At 36.7% G+C, this 25,887-nt stretch overlaps 1 protein-coding gene across 5 annotated transcripts in view; it reads left to right on the top strand.

Moving 5' to 3' along the window:
* Lim1 (LIM homeobox 1) overlaps nt 1–18,664 on the top strand; it is a 40,316-nt gene extending 21,652 nt beyond the window's left edge. For 3 of the 5 annotated variants that reach the window (XM_072889989.1, XM_072889988.1, XM_072889987.1), the window contains 6 exons: nt 6,320–6,552; nt 10,632–10,859; nt 13,492–13,733; nt 14,940–15,225; nt 15,798–15,986; nt 17,495–18,664. In XM_072889989.1, the coding sequence (XP_072746090.1) occupies nt 6,320–6,552; nt 10,632–10,859; nt 13,492–13,733; nt 14,940–15,225; nt 15,798–15,986; nt 17,495–17,637 (1,321 nt within the window). In that variant the 3' untranslated portion in view covers nt 17,638–18,664. The remainder of the gene's footprint in view (nt 1–6,319; nt 6,553–10,631; nt 10,860–13,491; nt 13,734–14,939; nt 15,226–15,797; nt 15,987–17,494) is intronic. The other 2 variants (XM_072889991.1, XM_072889990.1) reach the window with 2 other exon arrangements.
* Nucleotides 18,665–25,887: the final 7,223 nt, after the last annotated feature.

Raw genomic sequence — 25,887 nt, 5'->3', positions numbered from 1 at the left:
TTCTATTTAGAAAATTAAAATTTAAAGTGATTTCTGTGTCAGTCTCATATGTTATATATATATATATATATATATATATATATATATATATATATTTGTATACCAATATAATTATAAACTATTTATATTGTTATAATTGTTCTTAAAATTGTATTTTTCCTTTAAGTATAATAGGTATAAACTATCGATGTTTATATTTAATATTGATACCTTAAACACAAGAATTACGTATCAAGTAATGAAATTAAAAAAATATATATTATTTTAAATTAAATTAAAAAATTACCTTGATAAAAATTAAATTAATGTATTTTGTACATCATATGTTTGAAAATATTTTTGTCTAAAATTACTATAAAGTTGATAAATGAAATTATATTTTTTAATTGAATATTGTTTTCTCTTTTTTGAAAATCCAAAAATGCGAATATATATGATATCTATCTAATAATTACTAGACATCCCTATCATGATTCGTACGATCAAAATAATTCGTTGTATCGCAAAAGAGAGAGAGAGACGAATAACAAAGAGCCTTTTCGAACATCTTAGGACTGTCCAGTGTCCAGTGTATCCATGGGACGCACACCGTCCGTCCATCTGTCCGTCTGTCCGTTCAACCGCGGACGCGCGTACACGCGTTTTGTAGGGTCCGTAGCAAATCGCGCTCCGGGCACACCCCTTTTCTTTTTTCCCATCCGCCTGTCCTATATTTCTTGCTCCATGCCGGAATTCCAACCCAGGCTCTTTACGCTCTCCTTCTTAAGGGAGCCTCCTGGTTTCTCCTTGCCACTCTTTCCCGCCCCCGGGAGTTTCGTTCCTCTTTCTCTTTCCGCCTCCCCCGACACATACGCGTGGGACCACGTAAGCCTTTCTATTAATGATTTTTACGGCCTGCCTCCTTTTTTGGGAATTCTCTTTTTTTTTTCTTCTCGACGAGGACGAACCTGTCTTCTCCTGAGAGAAAAAAAAAGCGAAGCAGAACAAAGAGAAACAGATTCAGCATAGGAATACCCCTCGAAGCGCATCGTCAAGCGCAACTGCACCTGCAGAAGTCGGCACGGTCGCGGCTAATTACTATGATCAATTAAATAATTCCTCTAATTAGACCGAGCTACGGAACGTAATGACAGCCGTTATTGTCCTCGTCGTTCTCTCTCATCTCCGTCCGCGTCGTCGTCAAGAGTCGGAGATCATCTCTCGCGCAGCTTCCGCGATGATAGTTTCGTTGTTCGGATCGCGAGCGTTAATTCGGACAGCTTGATGGATAGTTCGGCGAGAAAGAGTGCCCCGGGGTCGGCTGATTACAGGACGCTCCCGCCGAGCGGCGTCTCGTAATCACGCGATCCGTCGTCCGTGTTGATCGATAAGGGGCGATACACCCTTCACCTCTGCGTGGAAAACTGCCCACTCTTGTTATCAATCCAAGCGGGATCGCTATCGATCAGTGATCGGTAAATTCAAAGATTTTCGAGACAATTTATCTTTAGGAGAGAGATAGGAATCTTTTATTTTTACAAAAAATATACGATTGATATAAATTATTTAATTAATATTAATAATAATATCTCATTTCAGTAATTTAATAATAATAATAATAATAATAATTAAGATTAATAATGAAATAATTATTAATTATAATATAATAATTTAGTTAATTAATTAATGTTAATTATTTAAATAATTAAATAATATATGATTAATATACTTTTACGATTTAACATACATTACACAAAGTATACGATTAATCTAATTTTTAAAAATACAAGTATCTTGCACATTCTTAGGATTAACAAAGAAAAATTCCAAATTCATGTTTGATATTGTTTTTTTTTTAATTATCTTTTAGTTATTCTTACGATTAAAATATCTATATAAAAAAAAATATTTAGAGTATCGAAGAATTTTAAACATTTTTGATCCAATGGTGACGTTTACTGATGATCGATGCTTGTCGATCGCTTGTCGGTATCGCGATGACTGGTCCGAGCGGGAATGCGGTTCGTGAAACGTTCGACGCGAAAATAATTATGCAACGACGATGATAATGAACGATTCTTTGCATACTGTTGTTTTCTACAGAACGATGTGAGCTGTACGACACTTGCGTTGCAAAATGACACGCCGATAACGGCAATCACTATCCATTGCTATTCTTTTCCGTTTGTCGTTATTCACAGTTTGATGCGATTTTAAGATATTTTTCTACATTTTTTACAAGAAACAATTTTCAAAGATATTTCTATTTATATTTTTTATTGGTAGATATATTAATTTAATATCTTTAATGTTTAAAGAAATTTAAAAAATTAATCAAAATCAGAATTTTTCACATCATATGTATTTATTTGTCATATATATATATATGACATATGATAATGACATTGTCATATATATATATATATATATATATATATATGTATGTATGTACGCGTGTGTAAATTTTTATGAGAAATAATTTCGATCTGCGTTGGAAGGTGTCTACTTTTACCGAGAGATCTCGGTCCACAAGGAGAGAGTTGGAGAGCTTGAGCACACGACGGACGATGAAACCCCGACGTGGGCAATTCGCGGCGCAATACGCGAATACAATGTTGCAGACACGTGCAGCACAACCTTTGATATTCACCGACGGTGTGCGAGCGACCGGACTCCACCTAGACAGGAGAAAGAGAGAGCTGCCTCTTTGAGATACACGACGCGTTTTCCGTCTACGACTTTCTCTCTCTCTCTCTCTCTCTCTTTTCTCTTTTCTCTCTTTCTCTCTCTTTCTCCTTTTTCGCGAGATGCACATCAACCGCGGGACGTAAAATATTTCAGAGGCGGTAAAGGCTGCGGTGGGAAACGCTCTCGCGGTATGCAAAACGGGTATACGTAGGTTAAAAAGAAGCTGCGCGTTGCGTTAGTTCTTTAGGGTGCGACGAGAGTGATGAATAATTATTGATCCATCAATGGCGTCACGCGTGCTTGAGATCTATCCATCTGTTAAATGGCGATGGTGTCGAATTACCGGTTGCGCGAGACGCAGCGGCGCGCGATGATAATTAATATTAAAACGAATCACGAGAAAACTCATTAAGAGATCGAATGAACATTTTCCAAGAAAAAAAAAGGGATACGTATGCGATGAAACGCGTTTATTTAGCTATTACAATCATCACTCGCGGAACATTCTATTAACCCGATTAGCCCGCACTTTAATTCATTAATAGCGTAATTTTCTCGTCTATTGGCTAAAATATTTAATTTCTCATGACAAACCAGTCATCCAATGCCCTTTGGGAAAGTCAATACGTTGCATAAAATATTACTAAAATTTTTAGCATACTCCATACTTGTCAAATTAATTCTCACAATATAAAAACCCTCTTGTTGATTTAAATTACATTGTATGTAACATTGGAACGGAACGAAAATTGAATAGTACATTCGAGAATTAACGGTGCGTTAAACGGTTAACAATTGCAGCGGTTTACAGAGATTTAACAATTCATGCGATTCATGAATTTGTTAATATCGATTAAAACGACATCGCCGTTAAATGTGAAACCGTGCGAGGTTTCATTGTCGTGTGCATTTTTGCTTAGCGACGAAAAACGTTGCGCACCTTGCATTCTCGTCGGTATATCCATGGTAATAAAGTCACCGGTGAATTGGGTCGCTTGTGATACGGTGTCCGACAAACAGTCAATAGAGGGAGATTCCACGGGATTTATTGTGCGTTAAAATGCACGTCGATATGCACGCCTACGCGCACAACCATCAGGTACACCAAGAACAATTAGGCTAACAATGACTCTCAAGTAGCGTCCGGATCACGGCTCGACTGCCGACACGTTGTGTTTTCTATTGCCATACGAGTGCATTGGTTTATGAGTGCTCTGTACTTTTTATGGTTGATCGTGCGATAGTATGCATTATTGAAATAATGACGCATTACTGAAAATAAAATCTCATGTAAATTTCATTTCGATAAGCAATAAAAAGATATCTTAAAAATGTTATCTTAAAAATGTTATAATCGCAAAAGATATTGATAGAATGTATTGATATTTGATGAGATATTTATTACTTAAAAAGTAGTCTTACAAATATTGTTGAATATTTTTTTCAATGCAATTTTGAAACGACAAAATCCAAAAATGCATTGAAAACAATTCGTAGTTTTGACATCTAGCTATTTGTGGAGCTCATAAAAAATTACAGATATTCAAATCAAGATATCGAATAATAATAAAAGGAATTTATTTTTTAATAAAATAAAGATACATATATTTTTTTTAACTATTTGTAACAGATTTTGGCATTTTTATATTTGAAAAAGAATACTTACCTTTTATGCTGCTTTTTATCTTAACTTTTTTTATTGTAATGCTGTTAACGTAAATTATAAAGCATCGAAAACTGCAAGTTGATAAATATCGCCCTACCGAATTGCTAATAAGCGACCGATTTCGTGATCTCTCCGATCTGCCATTCGCGTTTAACTTGTTTATTGTTGGCGAAACGATGACGGGAAAGGGATCGATTGAGATGTTCGTTCTTCGAAACACGCCAGCCCTAAGGGCCTTGGCTAATTGCTATAATTAATTGCGTGATTGCTATAGTTAGATCGATCTGGATTGCCAGTTAGAAGAGTGTAGCTTCTGCCATTGTAATGATACAGTTACAGAGATGTATTGGCTTGACGATTGTTCCGGCTTGATTCACGAACTATCACGCGCCCACCCGGAAGCAGTACCTATGTTCCTTTCTTTATTAATTTAATTTTGTCATATTACACATTATCTCAAAATTAAATTTTATAATTTCGAAATTTTAAGATTCAGTGATCGTATGTGTAATCGCATATTATATATAATTTTATTACATATTGTATAACTGTAGGTATACAATATAATTTTATAATTTTAAAATTTGATTTTCGAAAGTATTTTATAAAATTATTCAATTTATTTAACAAAATTATTTATTTTTTTCTTGTATAATTTTCCGACTTAATTATATATTTTTATGATTTTTCAATATAATTTCCTCACTTATATAATATAATTTCATAATTCTCTCTTTAATAATAAAGCTCTTTTGTAGTTGTGGTTGTAATACCTTTACGATTTAAGTTCGCAATGTGACGCAACGGCACAATAACAGCGAAATAGAAGAACGTTTAACGAGAGATCAGCGCGAGACGTCTAAAAAAGCAAGGCGCTTAACGATTCAACGAGGAAAAAAGATCGGACGAACCCGCGGTGCGTTTTTTACGACACGGTAGGGCCTTCGACTCTCTTTATGCCGGATCGGAGCATTAAACCGCCATCTCTTTAAAAGCGCCGTATTTCTTTCATCGGCGTTTGCGGTCCGACTGAGTCACAAATAGAACTTGTAACTTTCGCATTCGATGAGTATTGCTGCTCCAATATTAACTCCGGTAGTCGAGGGCGTTTATCGAATGCGTGTGGGCATCGGTTATTTTCGTAGATAAGAAACGACTTTGATATATCGCTTCGAAACTTTACGAATTAAATTAAGATGGGACGCGCTTTGCCATTTTTCGAAGGAAGTCTGTTATCGAGCTGTGAAATATGATCCATGGCATCCATCCTCAGGAAAAATTGTCGAGAACCGCGTCGTACGTGTGATAATAACACGGTGTGTGGCGATACTTGCGGTTTAATGATTAAGGGTTGGCGTTAACGTGCCACGATGAAATTACAACGTCGCGCGATGTAATACGCCTTCGCGAAAAAAATGTGAAAAATCACGAAATCAGGTATATTTATGATCAACCTTTCATAGTATCTTCTACACTTAATACCAACCTTCCCTGACAATTTCATTCACGTTTTGCTAAAACTTTGATAAGTCTCTCTCAAAGAAATTGGAAAATTAAATAGGATTATAGTCTAGCTAGTTTGAAACTTGCTTCATGGAAATTTCGTTGTAATGCGAACTCACAGCTGACACAGATGACAAGCGGTCGCACTGTTAATTTATTATTTTGTAAGCACGCTTCTATTCTTGTTAACATGCTATCATATTAAAATTTGCAATTTAATAGAATCGTTGATATTTGTAATACCTATATGTATAATAATATATTGTTACTATTATAATAATTTATTTTTTACACGTGTATCTCTGCTTATGAGATTTTATCAATATTTTTATATTTTATATTTTTGATATATTTCTATGATATTTACATTTTTTAATAGAATCTCTTACACCTCTTGCGCAAGAACAAGCACTTTAGACACCCACGCGCTCATTATATTCCTTTTCATCGACTCACTAGCAATAAATTTGAATTATGTTCTAGGCGATATGGCACCAAGTGCGGCGGTTGTCTTCAAGGGATAAACCCACAGGACCTCGTAAGGAAAGCGAGAGACAAGGTTTTCCACCTGAATTGTTTCACCTGCCTAGTATGTCGAAAACAGATGAGCACCGGCGAGGAGCTCTATGTCCTGGACGACAACAAGTTTGTCTGCAAGCAGGACTACCTGTCGGGCAAACCGCTGCCGGACACGCATCACGTGCACGGTCATCACGGTGAGTCACCTAAACCACCTCTTTCGATACTTTTCCGATTACCTTACACAAAATCCTTAACAAAATCAGCTCGATTCAAAGTTGTTCTCTTATTGATATTTAAATTTTGTGATAAAATACAGTTAAAATTTTAAATTTTTATTACGAATGTTGAAGGGTTAAATTAATGACGTTAAATTAAGTATTTTTATTTTTTAGTAATAAAGTTAATAATAAACTCTGCAATCAGAATATCGAATAGAAAGTAAAATACATCACGAAGGAAAGATACTTCAAAATATCACAGTTCGTCTGTGTACACTGTCTGCTTAGTTTACAAATCGATTTGCCGTGGGATTTAAATTCAAAAGACAACCAGAAAATTTCTATGCCATCTCATGTCAGTATTTGTCTTTACTTGCCAATCGATATCAAGACTAGTCGGTGCTGTTTCTGATTATCAATGATCGATGACATGATTGCGAAAAATTTGACAAATACTTAGCTCGTTGATGATTATGCATAGATAAATAATCTTTTAATTTCTTGTTGGAAACGGATATTTAACTGATATTTTCATAAAATTCGATATATCACAAAAATTATGATATTTGAAAAATATATTAAATGACATATAACGAAATATAACAAAAACCGTAAAAGTTATAATTAATTTACTGTAACTCCAGATGCCGATTTTATTCGCATGTAAATTAATAACATAAAAATAAACTCTCTTTTTTTCTTCCGTTAATAGAGAATATGATTAAAATATAAAAATCCCTCTATAAAATATATATATATATAAATAATGTACAAAAATTATAAAAAATATAAAAGCTGTAATCAATTATAACAAATGCTAAAATTATTCTCGTGTAAATTAATAAAGTCTCACTTTTTTTTGTCCGTGAATAGAATATGATTAAAATATATAAAGTCGAAAAAAATAAGAGCGAATATTTTTTTAAATGTTGGGCATATTTAAGAATTAACGATAAGTTTCGGTGTTTTAGGCGGCTTGGCCTAAATACATCGCGCTGCTACGCCGCGATTTCGACGTGGCACGTGGCTGTCAACGGCACGCGGCCGATCGATCGCGGCACGAAAATTCGCGCGAAATCGCATTTAGCGCACGCTCGGCTCGGCTCGGCTCGGCGTGCAAACAAAGTCAACGCACAATCGCCTTCCATTATATCGATCTCCGCACCGCTGTCACCGGAACGCGGCGCCGTTGCTGTCCAGAGAGAACGAAGAGAAGGGCGTATTATCGCGACAGCACCTCCTCGCACGCCCCTCCCCACCTTCTCCTTTTCCGCGGCGGTCTCTTGTACTCGATCTCGGGCGCGTTTTACGATCACCTCCGTCGTTTCCGTTCTCGCTGCCGATAAATAATTTTATCCATCGCTCGCGAGAGAAAGAGAGGAGGGAGACGTCATAAATTATCGCGCTAGCCGCCGCTCGCCGATCTCGAAGTCGAGAAGCAACCCGTCCCGATTTCGATGTTGGACCGGGGAACCAAAAGGCTGCCCATGCTCTCACGATGTTTCGATGCCGTTGAAACAGAAGGATGTTAAAAATATACAAAATATACAATTTGTCTTAAATAAGAAAAAAAAAAGCGCGTAACAAGACACCAAAATTACTAAAAATATTGATATTTTTCTTTCTTATGATATTAAAATGAAATAAGTTTAAATATCAATATCCCATTACGTTCACGTATTCTTACGAACAACGTGCAAGATCCAGAGTGCTTGAGAATTTCGGGATTTATTTTTTCGAGCGGCGAGAGAGGTCGAGGGGGGTCACAGTTCAACGCGCACGCCGCCACAGATTTCACGGAGTCGGGATCAGTCTAAAAAAAAAAAAAAAAAAAAAGTGGACCGGTGGATCGTTGGATAGAGGGGAGTGGGCAGGTTTTCACGGGGTTTCTACCCTGAGAGAGAAAGAGAGAAAGCGGCAAGCTGTGAAAACAGCCAAGCGCGTATGCCACTGTGAACCACCGGCCGAAAAGAGAGATAGAGAGAGAAGGAGAAGGAGCGAGAGAGATGGCGGGTCGGCTCGGTTTCACGAGGGCCTCACTCGTATATAAGCCGTGAAACGAAAACCGAAAGGTCGTTAGGCAGGGGGCGAACCTTTTGTCGCTCCGTTGCCGACGCCGAAACCGCAAAACGCCCCGGCAACCCGTTTCTTCTCTCTCCTCGCTCGATCGCCTTTTTCTTTCGGGGCCTCGATGCGCCGCGTTGTGTTCGCCGTACGTGAGACAATGTCGTGGGACAGCCGACGCGAGCGCGAGAGAGTGCCACGAAAATGATTTACGCCTTGGCCGCGGCCGATTTGGCCCGCCGACTCGTCGTCGATGAGTTTCGCGTTGCGTAGCGTCGTCATCGTCGTCGATGTTGTAGTGTTGTTGGCGTCATAAGGGGCCCTGGTGCGCATACCTGCGGATCCAGGAGCGGATCCGTAAGCAGCGTCAAGTGTCACTTCGAAATGGCGCCTTCGCAGAAGGATTTCATGATTTTTCGATGAATTCGGGAACGACACGGTCAGTTTTCGCGGAAAAGGATTAGCTGAAAATAAAGAAATATGAAAAGACGGTATAAAAAGAGAACTGACATATAACAAAGAGCAAAATAAAATAAAAATAAAATACGCCATAAAATAATAGAAAAATCATATAACATATATGTATATAAAATAACGTAAAAACATAAAGTAATAGGAAATAAAAATAGAAAATAAATAAGAAAATTTTATTTTAACTATGTGGGATAAATAAGTGATATTCCCTTCGAGCCAGAAATTGCGCAGGTACATTTCATATCTATTCTCTATCGTCTTTTAATATATGAATTGTTTTTATCACCATCTTTTAATACTGATTATGGATAACTGGAGGGAACAATGAAGGCAGGTATGGAATACCGTTCGAAATCTTTATCGCGTGGAGAACGAATTTGATGCGCAACTGGGGGCAGAATGTTGACGCGAGCTTTCAGAATGATTTCGGGCCGATGATTAAACGACATGACCGTCTTGATGCTCGACACTTTTTCAACATTAATCTCTGCCATCCGCTCGGCCATTTGTCGGTTGTCGAATCCGTGGCCATCGTTCTCTCTCTCAGCGGCGCGAGCCCTGAGAGCACGATAATTATGTTCGTAGAGACGATTAATATCCAGAGACACCTATCGCCATTTTTTCGGCGGTTCCCGCCGTAAAATATATTGCGCTGCGTTGAAAACATTTCGAGCGTAACACTGTCATTAAATGTAGAAGGCACCAGTAGCCGACTCTTAAAAACACTACTTGTCGCTTGCAGACATATTTTACAATTGAAATAACTGTATATATCAATTAAATCAAATGCTAAAAAATGAAATTGTTTATATTTAAAGTTTACGAATATTGTTGTTAATTTATTATAAGCATGCATTTTTCTCTTAAGAAAATAACAATTATTTCTTGATAAATTACAGGATAATTGCATCAATGTGCACAGACTTTTATATATTTTTAAAAGAAATAGTTTTTAATTATGCTACATATAAATGTTAATATCGATCATAAGATTGAAGGAAAATCGATTCTTCTTTAATATCTTGCGCAGAGTCTTTTGCCGACGGCAAACGTAATCTCACTTTCTTTAAGTGAAAAAAATATAAATGAATGTCAATTAAAAACTGCGAATTGAGCTGTGTTTGCATTAAAATATCACTATAAGACTTATATATACAACGACTAATCTATTTTTGCATGTTTATTGCAAATTGAATCGCTGATTTTGAAAGGAATAACACCTTCGCAATTACACAGAAACGCAACTAACTTTTCACCTATTATCAAAAATCGCAAATAAATGTTCCTTTACTCATTAGCTTCTGATTTTTTAAATTCTATTATAATAATAATTAGATTACTTTTTCCAATCGTTATTATTGCCTGAGATATTTTATCGGCGAGGTTTTCGTTTCGCTCCTGTGTAAAAGTGAAGAGCGATAATTCGTGCATACATCGATCGCGGTTGTTTCCAAAAATCGGCGATTCATTCGTCAATGTTATTAAAACGGTCGGTGTCTCGCGTCGTTCACGAGCAGAACCGTCCAACCTGTCGGCAGGCGGAGACTCGTTGATGGGCTCAGGGTCGGAAGACGAGGACGAGGACGGTAGTGCGCATCATCATCATCACGATACGGCCGTTCGTGGCTCTCACCTGGGACCCCATAACATTGGTCCGGGTGGTCCTGGCGACCAGGCCGTCGGCCACGGTGGCGAACTACCTCTCGGGAGCGATCCCTGCAAGCAGGAAGATTCCGAGGATCAAGGTAAGTTTTGGCTTGTTTACGAAAAATATCATACAATTACGATGACATGAGAGGTGAACAAAGAAATCCATGCAATTTTTTTTTTTTTTTTTTATAAGAAAGTATTTATTAAGAGTTATTTTTTGGAGTGAGATAGTTATGCAAATTTTATAACTTATGTGTGAAGAAAATTTAGTCTTGTACTAAATAAAATCTCTTTTTTTCGTAAGTGAAACCTGTTTGAAAAAATTGTGCACTAACTTATTATATATATTATTATATATAAATATTGTGTTCTTAAAAAATGCACGGATTTTTTATATTTATCTGATAGATCTAATATGTAGAAAGTTTTTTGTAAATAGTTTTAAAATTGTCTTTAATTTTTCTAATCACTTTTGTATAAGCGATGTATAAACGCGATATTTTAAAGCTAGGATAGATATTTTTTTATAATGTAGACGACAGTTTTATGCAACAAATTTTATACCTCTAAACAAAATAAAATATCTTTATTATCTGAAACGTAAAGAATGAAAGATAAATGTCACATAAAAGTAGCAAAAGATCATGAACAAAAGAATGGAGTAGCCAAAACGTAAAGAACACACATGTGAAATATTTAAACTGTCATCTCGATTAGACATTTTACGCGTAGATCGTACACATATATGTACATATTGGTAAGTAAACTAAGTTCGCTCACCCTATAAGTTACTCCAGAGTTCTCGAAACTCGATCAAGAGCAATCGATTAGCGACTCGATCGGACCACCAACATTATCATGTCACCCTACGATTTTGCGAGTATGAATTTGCGGCGTCGCAACGACACGAATCAACGGGAGCGATGCAGGAAAAGCCTTCGAGCCATTATATGGCTCCTGCTCTTTTATCGCGTATACAACAATTGGTCCTAGCTATATACATCGCCTAACCCTCCTCCTCACGTGGGTCTTGTATATTATACGCGCTACACAAGCATCTCGTTTCCCCTCAAAGAGGGAGGGAGCGGGTGTCTTTACGAAGGGTGGCCTCTCGTTGTGCAGTGTGACACTGTCCAAACATTTTCTTTGTCCCGTGGTTAAGACCTACCTACTCATATATACGCGTACATATATATGTGCGTGTGTATGGATTACTGTAGAGAGTCGAGAGACTTATATATGCATGTGTATTTGCGTGTGCGTGTGTGCACGCGTATGCGAGGTACGGCTTTCAGCGCGCGCGGCAGCCGCCACGATAATCCGATGGGGGTTTCGCATCGCTTCCGGGGGATTGGCTTCGATTGTTGTTACCTCAATCCGGCCGATGAAGATACCGGGATACACGGGGTGTCCCAGACCTACCGCGCTTTCAGTCTCTCAGTTGTGATCACTTGAGCGAATTTACAATTCTCAACGTTTAACAGAAATTATTCATCGTAATCAATCGTTAAAGTTTTCATTATTTTTTCTAGATATTTATTGATTTTAATTTTTAATTTACATTGATAAAAATTAAATAGATTGAGAAATCATTTGTGAGATAACATTCATAGAAAAAATTAGTGTAAAAATACATTTCGTTTCTATGTAAGTTTTTTCTAAGTTTAAAACTTCTTAACGTCAAGAATTATTGCTGTCTTGACATTGAAATTGTCATTATTCTTTTTTTTTTCTTTTTTTTTTTTTTTTTTTTTTTTTTTATACCTTTAACATTTGCACTATAAAGTCTAAAAATGAACATTTGGTGTGTATGTGCGATTATTTTTTTTTTTGATCGATAATACGATTTTTTTTTAAATAACTTCAGTGTTGCTGTACAAGAGATCGCAACTCGACGGGCGTTACTTAAAAACTCCCGTAATGCAATGATGACTCGTGGCTCAGGATGACAAGTTATTTTTGGATTACCGACGAGTCACGCGTCAGCGGATACGCATAGTTTAGGATTAAGAAACCGACTATCCCATCGCTATCGACGACCGAGTATAACGAACGTGCGGTGTAATGCTGAAAATATTGTGTCAACCTTTTTCTCCCATCAGAAGCCGACATCTTTATTGCCTTTGTAAATTGTGTAAATTATATAAACAGCGTGACAGTTGTTAAAAAGCAAAAATCTGAGAATATAGGAAAAAATGATTTAAATTTATCAAGGTTTTAACATGTTATCTTTACTTTAGGATTATTTCATAAAAAATACAAATTTATACATGTGCTGTGACAAGCGTACAAAATATCAAAATCGAATTGCACCAACTTTTTCATCAAAAATCAATATTGCTACTCTTTCTATATTCAATATATAGTTAAAATATTATTATAATTTAGAAAACATTGCTATTTTTTTTATATTTATTAATTTTGAATATATACATACGTGTGTATGTAATTGACTTTCAGGAAACAGAAAGCGAACTAAGTCTTAGAATTAACTCTCAGAAAAGTCATATCTTCAGCTTTTTAAAAATTATCATTCTGTTTAAAATCGGTAGATCTGCGAAACTTACTATCGCGATAGATACAGACTTTTTTTCGTTGACTTGCTGGCGCTTGTCGATCGTAGCGATTTGGCGAATTTGATAAGCCCCGGGAGGTGGTAACGGTAACGGTGACGATGACGGTGGTCGTACAATAGTGATGCGGCAGTTCGGTTTTGATCGGTTGAAGGTTCCCTGGATGGCGATCCCGAGACGAGGGACAGCCAAACGGAGAACAAGAGCCCGGACGGCGGTGCCGGCGGTGGCAGCGGCGACGGCGGCGCCGGCTCGAAGCGACGTGGCCCACGGACCACCATAAAGGCGAAACAATTGGAGATCCTGAAGACGGCCTTCTCGTCGACCCCGAAGCCTACCAGACACATCAGGGAACAGTTGGCGAAGGAGACCGGTCTGCCCATGAGAGTCATACAGGTAAGAGAAAGTTTCTCTCTCGTCTCACGTTTGTGTTTTGTGCGTTCAAAGTCAGCGACTTCTTTCGATTATCAAAGTCTCGTCATTTTTGTTCTACGGAAATTTTAATGATTGTTTTAACTAAATCTCGTAGTACTAATTGTAAATCCCGAATTAAAATTTCACTAGAATTAATTTGACAATAAGAATAATTTGCTCTTCTAACTTCTTAATTTCTTTTATAACAGTTTAAACTTCTAAGACATTTGAATACGTCTCCCTCATCTGCGCTTTTGTATAATTTTCACTTTTTTATTTTTATAGAGGAAAGAATTAATATTGAAACAAATACTCAAAAAATTATTTTATTATCCTTAGAATAAGAAACTTCAAAAATTTTTAATTATATTTTGAAGTGAATATTTAAATCCACATTTTTATTCAATAATAATTATAAAATGTTTAATATAACTTTTATAATAAAATCATTTAATTTAATTATAATTTTTTTTAAATTTAATTGTAGTGCTTGCTATTAAATACTTGTTGCGCTACTGTTTATGTGATTTTTAATTTGTTATTCTTACCAATAGAATTATTACTAATATCGAAATAAAACATGATATAAAAAAACGATTATTATGATGATTTTTGCACGAAGAAAATATGATACTTTTATGTAGTCGGAGTCTAAATTACTGTTAAAAACTATGCTCAAAAATGTTAGTCGTTGTCGTGAATAATAAGGAAAAAATGTCTCGACAAATCATTTGCCAGAGAATAATTTACTTGGCATAGTGACGCCATATTTACCGCGAAATAATTTCGCGACATAGGTAAAATTACAGTTCATCGCCGATAAAAAATTGTTTGTCATAGTTTTTGTGTGTTCTGGAATACAAAGAAAAGAATAAAATGTAGTAGCTTGAAATATACTGGGTGTCTACAATATAATCGAAAAACGAATAATATTTATTTATGATATATATTTACAGTTTAATATAGCAATAAAACAACATTAACAAAAAAGTAAAACTATGCAAATAAGCGTGAGTACTTTAAAATATTTACAAAATGCGTAGTATTTTAATATCTATTTCAAGATTCATAATTACAAGACAAATATGCGAAAATTGAAAGATGAGGGAGAAAAGAGAAAAGACCGACCGTCGTTAAATAATTCACCGATTAAATTCAGCGGCTGGTCTGTCCGCTTGCTGGTTCTAGGTCTGGTTCCAGAACAAGAGAAGTAAGGAACGCAGGCTGAAGCAGCTGACGTCGATGGGCAGAAACCCCTTCTTCGGAGGCTCGCGTAAGATGCGTGGCTTCCCGTTGAACCTAAATCCAGGTGCTCTCGGCGGCGAGGATGGCCCACCACCCGGTTTTCCGTACTTCGGCCCGGACAAATTCGAATTCGGTTATGGCGGTCCGGTGGCCTTTCATCATGAGTTCTTCGGCGCTCATCCGCCCCCGCATCCGCATGGACCGCACTTCGCCGGCACGGGAAATCCAGGTAAGTCTCTTTTCTCTTAGTTTATTTTCATTACAAAAAGATAATCTAAGTTTTATTCAAATGTAACTTGCAAAGAAGGCACGAAATTACATCTATCGATTAACATTATTATTATTGCCAGTATTTTTTTATTACACTTGAGGATAAATTTTAGTTTTTGCGTTTGAAGCAAATAAAAGAAATCGCAAGAGTAAAATATGTGGAAAATATTTAACACAGTGTATTAAGAGAGCGGCGTTGCATTTCAAACAAAAAACATCAGCAATTTCGAATATACTTTTAATTTCCTCTTTCTTTATATCATATTATTATATATTAAAATTATGTCTAGAATTTTATTATTGTTTTGTTTTGACAATACAAAAAATCGCGAGAAACCGGCCCGTTTGCCTCGAAAGATCGACTTGAAGCAAAAACGGTCGATCTACGCCGAAAACCGGAGCCCGAGAGTCTAGTCCCAGAAAATCTCGCGTAATTATAATAAACCCTGAATCAAGTAGGTAGGCCCCCGCGATAATTATGACAGCCGGTTTCGGAGATGGCCGGGCGGATACGATCCTCTCTGAGAGCAGTACGTAATCTGTTTCTGACAGGCCTGGACCCAGCCAGTTTAGCGGGCATGGCAGCGGCAGTGGCGGTGGCAGGGGAGTACCCACCTCCGGGCGCGGGGGGCGGCCCTCCGGAATTTCTCACGGGGCCCCCCGGACAGGGGCCTCCTGCGCCCACCGGCGGTAGTCCCGGAGAGTTCCTGGCACCTTCAGGTAAGAGAGGGAAATATCCCCGCCAAAGCCATTACCACCGAAAAACCGACCGAATCGCGACCGCCGATCTCAATCGTGCCGAACCTGCCCGCGAGCGAACTTTATGTTTGCGCTCTCGCATCGATATATTAGCATTATTTTCGTGATGCAGAACGGGGGTGCAACCATTAATTCGTGAAGCGCTTTAAGATAATTGAAATGTTTTTACACGAAAGAATAATATTCCGCACGAGTCATTTCTTTAAATATCCATCGTAATTTTTCTTGAAGATCTAAATATTAATAATGTATATTAATTCTTTCTATTTGCAAATTAAATTTTTATATTTACATTCGATTTAATTATGTTTCTCAACTCAACTTTCTATAATATCGCACAAATTAATTGCCGGAAAAAAGAGATTATACAATACTCACAATGCTGTTTCGTGACGATTTATTATGCACATCTTTGTTAGATCGAACCGATGCCGTGTCGTGTTAATTAGAAACGCTTTAGTTCCGCGATATCGAATCGAAACTGTTTTACGCCATTCAACGTTTCACGTTGAAACGAAAATTACATGTTGCTGTTAACCTTTCGTACACGGTATTATTTTTATTATATCGCATCGCGCTATTATTCACACAGTCGCGATGTTATTTCGTGCACGAAGGATACGCGTGCGAGAGATTTCTAAATAGGTAGGATTTTCTGCAACAAAGTGCGGCAGCGTGAATGTCATTTCCTTTGAAACCCGTTGTACAAGTAATTGAGATCTGACAATCAAAGCGTGACCTTTTGCGATACGTCCAATTTTAAAACTACATTTTCCAACTTGCGTCAGATCTTCATACATACCTTATCCGCTGTCACCGACATATCAATCAAATCATATATATCATTAAATCGTTGAAGAAAATATAGTTAGCGAATGGCATTAATAGCCATAATATTTATAAAACGAGATGTTTAGCACTTAACTTTGTGAGTCAAGTTTGAGTTTGAAAAGTTTGTAGTTCAAAAGATATGGATGTTTATACAATACTTTGTACTCATAAAAATATAGAATTAAATATTTTTTAATGTGTGAATAAAATATAAATAGATACACATATATATTTCAACACACACATACATGTATTATTTTTAAAAAATAACAGTATTGTATGTGTGTGTGATAGCTTGAATTTTAGGGCTGATCAAGCCTTGCATATTCACTGCCTTTGTTCTAGAAATATTGCAAATTTGCAATAAATAAGGTCAAAAAGGAAAGTCGAGCAATTATATTGTCAAAAAAGTTGAATTTATGTAAGAAATATTAAACGTAACACGATTTTATCGCGCGAGATGGTATATTAATATTTATAAACCGCCGGCGGCGGATTGTCTCGCCGACTTTCGCGGGACTTCCGGCCGCCGGACTGACCCGTTGCGTTGAGTCGCGTCGCGTCGCGTCGCGTTGCGTCGCGTTGCGGGATTTAAATCTTAATTGGCATCGACGCCGTATGCGTTCGCTTGTTCCCAGGTGGTGCGCAAGGTAATCCGAGCGGCGGCGGGAACGGCGGCGGCGGGCCAGGAGGCGGTGGCGGCGGCGGCGGCGGTAACGGGGTCGCGGCCGGCGGATTCCTGGAGCCGCACCAGATGCAAAGCGAAGGGTTGGCCTGGTAGTACGAGTTTTAATTAACGTGTCCCTTATAATAATAATAATAATAATTCCGCCCGCACGCCTAAAAAAGCGAATGGAATCGCGAGATCGTCGCTGAGAGCGAAGAGTGAGCGAGATATGGGCGACGGCAGCGGTGGCGAAACGCGATTATTTCGCGTCCGAGGGCGACGGAAGGCTCGGCGCTTCGTTGCTTTCCCTTCCTTTCTCTTATTCTTCTTTTTCCTTTTCTTCTTTTCCTCTTTTGCAATTTATTCGATCGAAGACTGTCGATCTTTTGTCGACTCTTTCTTTCTGTAAGATAGAGACACGCGCGCGAAGCGTTAGTCCGAGCGCCTCGATTCACGGTTATTGTGCGGTCGACGCTATTATCTTTATTATTACGCATCTCGGCGCTGCAACGTCGATGTTACTATTTTCATTATTATTAATATTATTATTATTATTATTATTATTATTATTATTATTATTATTATTATTAATTATTATATTATTATTGTGTATAAAATTCGAAGGTCCCTATCGTGTAATATTGTACCCTCCCTGTTGATTATTTTTTTGACGTTACTTTGGAAACACCCTGTAGATAACTGCTGTTGTACACCTGATAAAAAAACGTGAATGGCTAGACACACATACGCACACACGTAAACGTCACACGCGCTCGCGTACACACAGACACACGGACACTTGGAACACGCTGTACTAATATTATCATTAAAGTATAAATATAAATAGGAAACGTGTAATTTTTTTTGTATCTGTTAAGGCGGCGAGATCGATGTAAATACACACACAAGAAAAAAAAAATACACACAGAAACACTCTCTGTCCTCTCTCTTTGCTGAAATGCGCGCGAGCCGATTTGCGCTGGACTTACTCATTAAACGTCACACACCGGATAAATAAAATATATGTATATCGTGACGCAACACACAATACACCGAGTAAGGCAGATCGAAAAAGAGATGCGCCGCCGCGACGCATAACGATTATAAATATTATTATAATAAACCACCTCGTATTTCCGTATGCGGAGCTGTGCATTCCATTTCCTTCTACGCCCGTGTGACATTTTTTTTTCAGCTAGCTGAATGATGGTCGCAATGTCAAGAAAGATAGAACAATTATATAATTTGATTTATTACGTTAATGACAATTTAATAACAAGTCATTTTTCTAAGGACTATCCATCGAATAATTAAATTCAAATCTACTTAAAAATTGTATTATGTACAAATTTAAATTTAGCAAAAATTAAGCATTTATCATACAAGATTAATTTTACAAATAATTGATGGTTGGTCTTTACAAAAATATTTCACAAATTTTTGACAAATGAGTAAATTATTCGCAAAATTAAATAAGATCGATCTTTTCTACTTAGAGTCTCTCACACCAGCGGCGGTTATCTTCGTCGTAGTTAATCGATCAAGATTGCAACACTATTGATGCGACAAATCCTTCGCTTTATGTTAATGAGAAATGTATAACTATCATCGGATATAGATAGCGATCGGCAAGTGCACCCTTGACGACGGAAGTTAATGAGGTAAGTAACTATTTACCTCGTTTTTATTAGCACGTGTCACGCTGTCTTCGATTTCCGTACTTATTGCCGTCGACAGCCATCGTTCAACTTGTCACTGTCGTCACGCTAATTTCAGTAGTAGTATCCTAATGAGCAGCGACGCGATACTTGACCACGAATTCGATACAGTAGCACGGCAGTATGCCCAGGAATCGAGAAAGTCATCGGAGACAGTCTGTTATGCTTACTAGTAACGCGTAATTAAATTGATTTTTTATAAATTGGATGAAAAAAAATAATTATATCAATTGTGCGAGATTATCAAAGCAAGATGAAAGATATTAAGTAACAAACGTGTGATTTATTTTCGAAAAGAAAAAAAAAAAAGTAACGCAAAACTATGCGAAATATTTTTTCATCACGATAATAGAAAGATCCAAAAATTATATGTTTGCGATAATTTAATAATTTTAAATTAAAATCAATTTTCTGCAATTTTCGAGATACGTAGTTTATAAATTATGTCAGATGTTCTTGTATATTTTTGCATACGCTTTGGGCAGCTTTCGTATGCAGTTGTCGCGTTTATATGCCGCCAATCAAGTGTGCCACATTACGTTACACCACGTTACGCTATGTTAAATGTATACGCCGCGTGTCGGCCAGCTTGCAATGGGCGCTTTTTTCGCGCGTCAAAAAGCGCGTTGGACTTATTCAAAAGGCAATCCGGCTAAATACTGGAATGACGTGTGCGGAAAAATTCAAAGAGAAAAGCAGGTATACATTCGCCGCGTATGATGACGTAACAGAATTACAAATAACAATGCCAGCGTTCCTGCAAATCCATCGTTGAATTTTCGCTGAAATTTCGTTAAACATGGCATTCACAAACTAACATTTCTTATTTTCCTGTTGATTTATAAATAATTTCTGCAGTAATCGTTATTCCGATAAAAATTATATTGATATTGAATCGATAAAGTTACAAAATATTGTGTGTAATCAAGTTTTAATTTAAATCTTTTCTAAAATCACTTTAAATACATATTTGTTAAATTATATTTACAAAATAAATATTATATTATTAATATTATATATATATATATATATATATATATATATATATGAAACAAATATGTATAATATATATTTAAATATGTAATATTGGAAAGGTAATTTTAAGAAAGAGAGAGAAAAGAGATGAATAAAATATATATATATATATATATATATATATATATAATATATATATGAAACAAATATGTATAATATATATTTAAATATGTAATATTGGAAAGGTAATTTTAAGAAAGAGAGAGAAAAGAGATGAATAAAATATTATATATCAAATTTCTCTCGTATGTATGTGCGCAATAAATATTAAATTTAAAATATTAATATATTAATATTAAATATTTAAAATTTTTCAATTATTAAAATAACTATTAATTACGCCAATAAATCATTGGTGACTACCATCGCTAGCTTCTTGACTTTTATTTTTGCCCGTTAATGTCCTTTTTTGTCTTTTTCCTTGTAAGAGAAATGTTCTTGATGAAGAGGGACGAGCTCAGGTGGTGAGCCGAATCCTTTTCCTTCCCAAATCGCCGGCCGTAAACGCATCTGCGACCGGCGTCGCCCTGATGTCGTTAGCGGATCCCGGCGTTGTTGTCCTGAGAAAAGGAAAAGAGGAGGGTGCGCCTCTCGCATCGGCCTGGACATCTGGTGAATTCGATTTTGATGTGTTTCTGCGCCCCCGGGGGTCGAGCGAACGTCCTTCGCCTCGCATCCTCGACACAGCCCCTCTGGGGGCCGTCAACGATGCTGCCGCGTCTACATATCCCCATGTGTTTGGCGTACACCGCGTATATACAAGCTCGTACTCCCGACGCTTGTTGCAAGTGCATCTACTAAGTGTGTGCACACAATTGATGGTCCCGCGTCGCTGTTTACGGCTACGCATGAGCGCTAACGAGATTTCGTTTAAAACAGCGGCGTTGACAGTTTCGTTAAAGGTCCACGACTTGTAACTTTACATATTTTAATCGAATCAATCGAACAAATTTTCTTCCTGATATTAAAAAAATGTTCCTTTTTTGTATAAAAATAAGAAAAGATTAAAATTGAAATATTATTTCATATAATTTACATATGTTGCCATTTTTGTTTTTTTCTTACATTTTTTAAGAGGACATAATTTGAGTTAATTTCTTTTTAGTTATCCATTATACTCTAACATCTTTAATAAAAAGCAAGTTTTAAATTATGTAATTATATGTAATTATAAAAAGAAAGCTTTTTATTAAAGATTTTATTTGAATAATAATAGATACTAAAAAAATTATCAAATGTTCTATAAAAAATGAAAATAGCAACAAATGTTTGTGATGGAATGGTATTTGATTCTTTATTATTTTAAGGGAGGCAATCCTTAAATAAGAAGATATAGATTACATTTGTGAAATAATTTAACATTAAAAGCGCTTGGTTCGCCCCGGAGAATTCGACATGACCCTTTTTATCATCGAGCTGTCCATGTGGCGAGAGTTTGGCGTGTAATTTAGCCGGATAGTTACCGCACGCGCACGCGCATATGCGATGTAACGCGCGATGTAACGACGTTGACGGAAGCGTCAGCCTTCCGTGTAATATGTGTATTCTGCGACGTTGGCGGAGTCTCCTCCGGGATATCTCTCGGGAGATTCGACAGATGCGCGACCCGCCTCCGTGCCCTAGGAAGCTACGAGCTCCCGCGAGAGTTTTGCAGGGACAAACCGTCCCCGGGGGGTCGCAACCCCGATCCTCGCGTATCCTTGTATTCTCCTCCGTACATGCGGGGTAAGAAAATGACAGTGGAGCGAACGACATTCTTGTGCACTGTTATCGCATTAATATAGGATAAAAATCTGATCAAATCCACCAAAATCTTGCCGCGATTATCTATCGAATATTAATTAGCCATGCGGAAAAAAAGTAGTAACTTTAAAACTTGAATTATTGCAGAAATAAATGATGAATAAAGTCTTCTTGCGTTATTGAATATATTTAACGCTTTAAAATATTAAATTTTACATCAAATTTTACTTAATTATATATAATTTAAAATTACATAAGAAATCTGAAGAGTTTCAACCGTAAAATATTTTTCAAAGACTTTGGAATATGTAGAAATCTGAAAAATATATATGTATGCTGAATATTTAATTTATTAAAAAGAATGTACATATCTTAACATATTATATTTAATATACGTATTGATTTTAAAAAGAGTGCAGATTTTTTATTTAGTTGTGTAATTTAAGTTGTCAAACTAGTTTGTATATATTACACATATATAAATATTATTTGTTATGTATATGTGTATAAATTAATTTGACAAATTAATAGAAGATTATTAAATTATTGTAATTGGTTTTAATTTATAAAGTTTTATAAATTACTGTATTCTTAAGATGTTTTTTCTAACTTGATAAATATTTGATACATATTTTTCAGATTTTTGCATGTAAATTCCAAGACAAAAAGCTTTTGCCTAAAAACTATTTTAAACGCCTAAATTGTCATTACTACTTTACATGAAAATTATTTGGATCTTTCAAGTAATCTTCAAATATTTTCACGGTAGTGCAAACTGCGACATAAACGTTATCTATACCATCGATAATACCGGCTATACATTCACCGATGTATATCTACCCGTTAGAGAGACGTTTGAGGAGATATGTAGAACAGGACGATGAAGAGGGGTTCCCAAGGGGTGGTGGTTCTAGGGCTAAGGGCCACCGACGTGTCACAGTCCAACGCGCTTCGGCGACTCGCTCACGTGTCGGCGCACGTGTCGTCAAACGAGTCCTCCCCTTCCCTCTCCGTCTGCTATCATTATGCAAGGAGACCTTACAAATCACGCCCTGCTTACCATGGGCGCTGTCATAAGCTCGAATTAACGCGACAGAACTTTGAGTTAACCTCATATCCCCTCGATCGCGTCGAAACACCGTAAATTTCTGTTCTCTTCAAGTTCTTCTCCGAAAAGCTCTTTTTGAAGAAGCTGTTCAACTGGTTTCGACGTTATCCGATCGATTCGCTGTCGCTTTGATATGAATTATTTAGTTTCAATCGACAAGTTATAACTTTGAAAGCAAATCTTTATCAATCTTATGTAAAAAAATGTTTGAAATTAAATTTACATTAGAAAAAAATCTTTTCATCTATATGAATTTTTTAGCTTTTCGAGAAGTTCAAAAAAGATTATTGTACACTAAAGAAAATTAAATATGTAAAGTTATTATAAAATATATAAATTAAATACATACAATTCAGAAATAAATAATTCTTTGACGCATAAGATTGATCAAAACGTTTATTTGCTTTTTTTTAAATAAAAATATCTTGTAGGATAGAAATTGTGTACCATATTTCGCAAATTCTAGTACGTTTCTGTTAAACATGAAAAGGGAATCTCCTTTTATGGAAGTATAAATACGACAGATTCGACGATCGCGATAGCGTCGTCTACTTTATTCCTTCAATGATACCATCCTACGCATAAAGTCGCTCATCTCCGGAGACTCTCCCTTCGTCTGGTTCCTTTGCTCAAGCGTGCTTTTTTTTTTTCTCGGAATCGTCACGAATTCGAATGACGTCGATCTATGTGGGACGGATGACACAATGGAGACGTCGAGTGGCGACGTTATCGCTACAGATCCAGCGAGCGAAGAAGAGAAACGTCGTTCGTAACGCGACGCTCGTGTTGTACTTATTTCCGTCTTTCTTGGAGCAAACACGTAGAAGACGGGTGGAGACCAGAAGTCCGTCCGGCAGACGGTCGGACCTCCTGGCGTTCCGCCTGGGCTTAGGCTAATCCGAAATCCGGATTACCTGTACGTTCCACACCACAAGCCGTCCTGTCTTACAGACGTTACGCGTTGCGGCAACTGATAGTTTCTTCCTTTTTTCTTTCTTTACACCGCATTAACTATGCCTGCATGTGTGACGTCCTCGAAAGCGAATGTGCCTTTCTCTATACGCAAGGTATCCATCTTTCACCGTTCTCTCTCTCTCTCTCTCTCTCTCTCTCTCTCTCTCTCTCTCTCTTTCTTCCAGCTGGGATAAAACAAAGATATTCCGATCGCATATTCGTCGGTCGTTGTGTTAGCTGTCAGGTTCTTGCGTCGTACTGACATTGAGAAGGAGATTTTTGTGCCTCTCTTGCAGAAGGGTTTTTTAGGGTTTTTGGAAAGTTTTTAGAAAAATGTGTAGAGAATTACGAAAAATAAGTCATAATATATAAAAAAAGATACTACGTACAAAATATGAAATTGAATTTACTTAAGCGGAAAGATATTATTGCTGTCATTATTTTTGATGAATTAAGTCTTTGATTTATAATTACATGTATTTTATATACATATAATTAATATAATTATATGTATATTTTTATATATGTACAGGAGATTTTAAAAAAGTTAAAACATTTATCGTCACTAATGCAAAGAAATAATATTTTGATTTGTTAAATATAATAATAAACAATTATAATTGTATTAAAAAAAAATCAAAGTTCTCTTTTCATAAAAGAATTTATCTATATCATATAAATAATCAAAAATATGTTGTTAATTCGACGAAATTTAATAATAGTGCTCTGCGAAATTTTTCCTTCCCGCATCCGTTATCAGACTTTTCGTGTTGCCTCGTATATAGAGTATATCCATGCATAGTCTGCTTCAACATAAACGCGACGGTCTTTGCAGCATTCTTATTACCATACATGCATATAAATGCACGTATGGTATTGTTCGCCATATGCGACTTTATCTCCGCCTGTAAAACACGCGCATTTTTCAAGCGCAAATTTCTGAAACGGTATAAAATTCGGATTTTGGATTGCGCCGCAGCTGCATCTGCGCAAACGGCCTTTCATCCCGCGAATATTCAAGTAGAACGATTAAATAAATCGATTATTAAAGTATTCAAAATTTTATTGTCTTAGAATATATTATTTCTGAATTTCGATTTATTAACCATAATTTACACTAATAAATTTGCATAAACATTTGCATTTTAAATGAATAATATTTATAATAATAGTTATAATTAATTAGTAATGACAATAATAACATTATTAATAATAACAATAATAATAATAATATACATATATTGAATGTTAATAATATTATATTAATAATGAAAAAGTAATATATGTATCATCAAATACTAATTTACTTCGCATATGAATAGGCGATAAGTTGGAAAATTCCTACCTGTAAAATTTCGACGCGAATAATAACTGTTCGCGTTTAAAGAAATATCTCTCACGTTCGCCTTCTTGGCGATTTCCCACCCTAATCGTTCCATACACGCTTGCACCCTCTCGACCTGCTTATCAGGGCGCCTGCCCGTCCCTCGTCGACGAGATAAGTATTTGCTATTTAAAATACCAGCTCCGGTCTCGCGCGCGCGGGCCCCAAGATAAACCGCTCGTGTCGAGGGGTTGGTCGACGTTGCGAGGGAGCGAGCACTAGAGAGGGAAGGGCAGAAAGAGGGGTTGATTATAAACCGAAGGCAACAGAGAAGGTTTTTGGGGGTGGCGGGCGGGAATGAGGAGCGGGGGTGGGTTTACGCGCAGGGGCGGTGGAGTGTGCAGCAACAGCAGCCACGGCGGTGGTCCACCGTGAGGGTGGTTTATGGGGGGTTGTACCGGGCATTGTTGTATAAATAGGTT

This window comes from Anoplolepis gracilipes, chromosome 4 (assembly GCF_047496725.1).
Source record: "Anoplolepis gracilipes chromosome 4, ASM4749672v1, whole genome shotgun sequence".
Taxonomy (NCBI): domain Eukaryota; kingdom Metazoa; phylum Arthropoda; class Insecta; order Hymenoptera; family Formicidae; genus Anoplolepis; species Anoplolepis gracilipes.
Note: the sequence above shows the minus strand (reverse complement) of the source record. Positions and strands in the feature narration are given on the sequence as shown.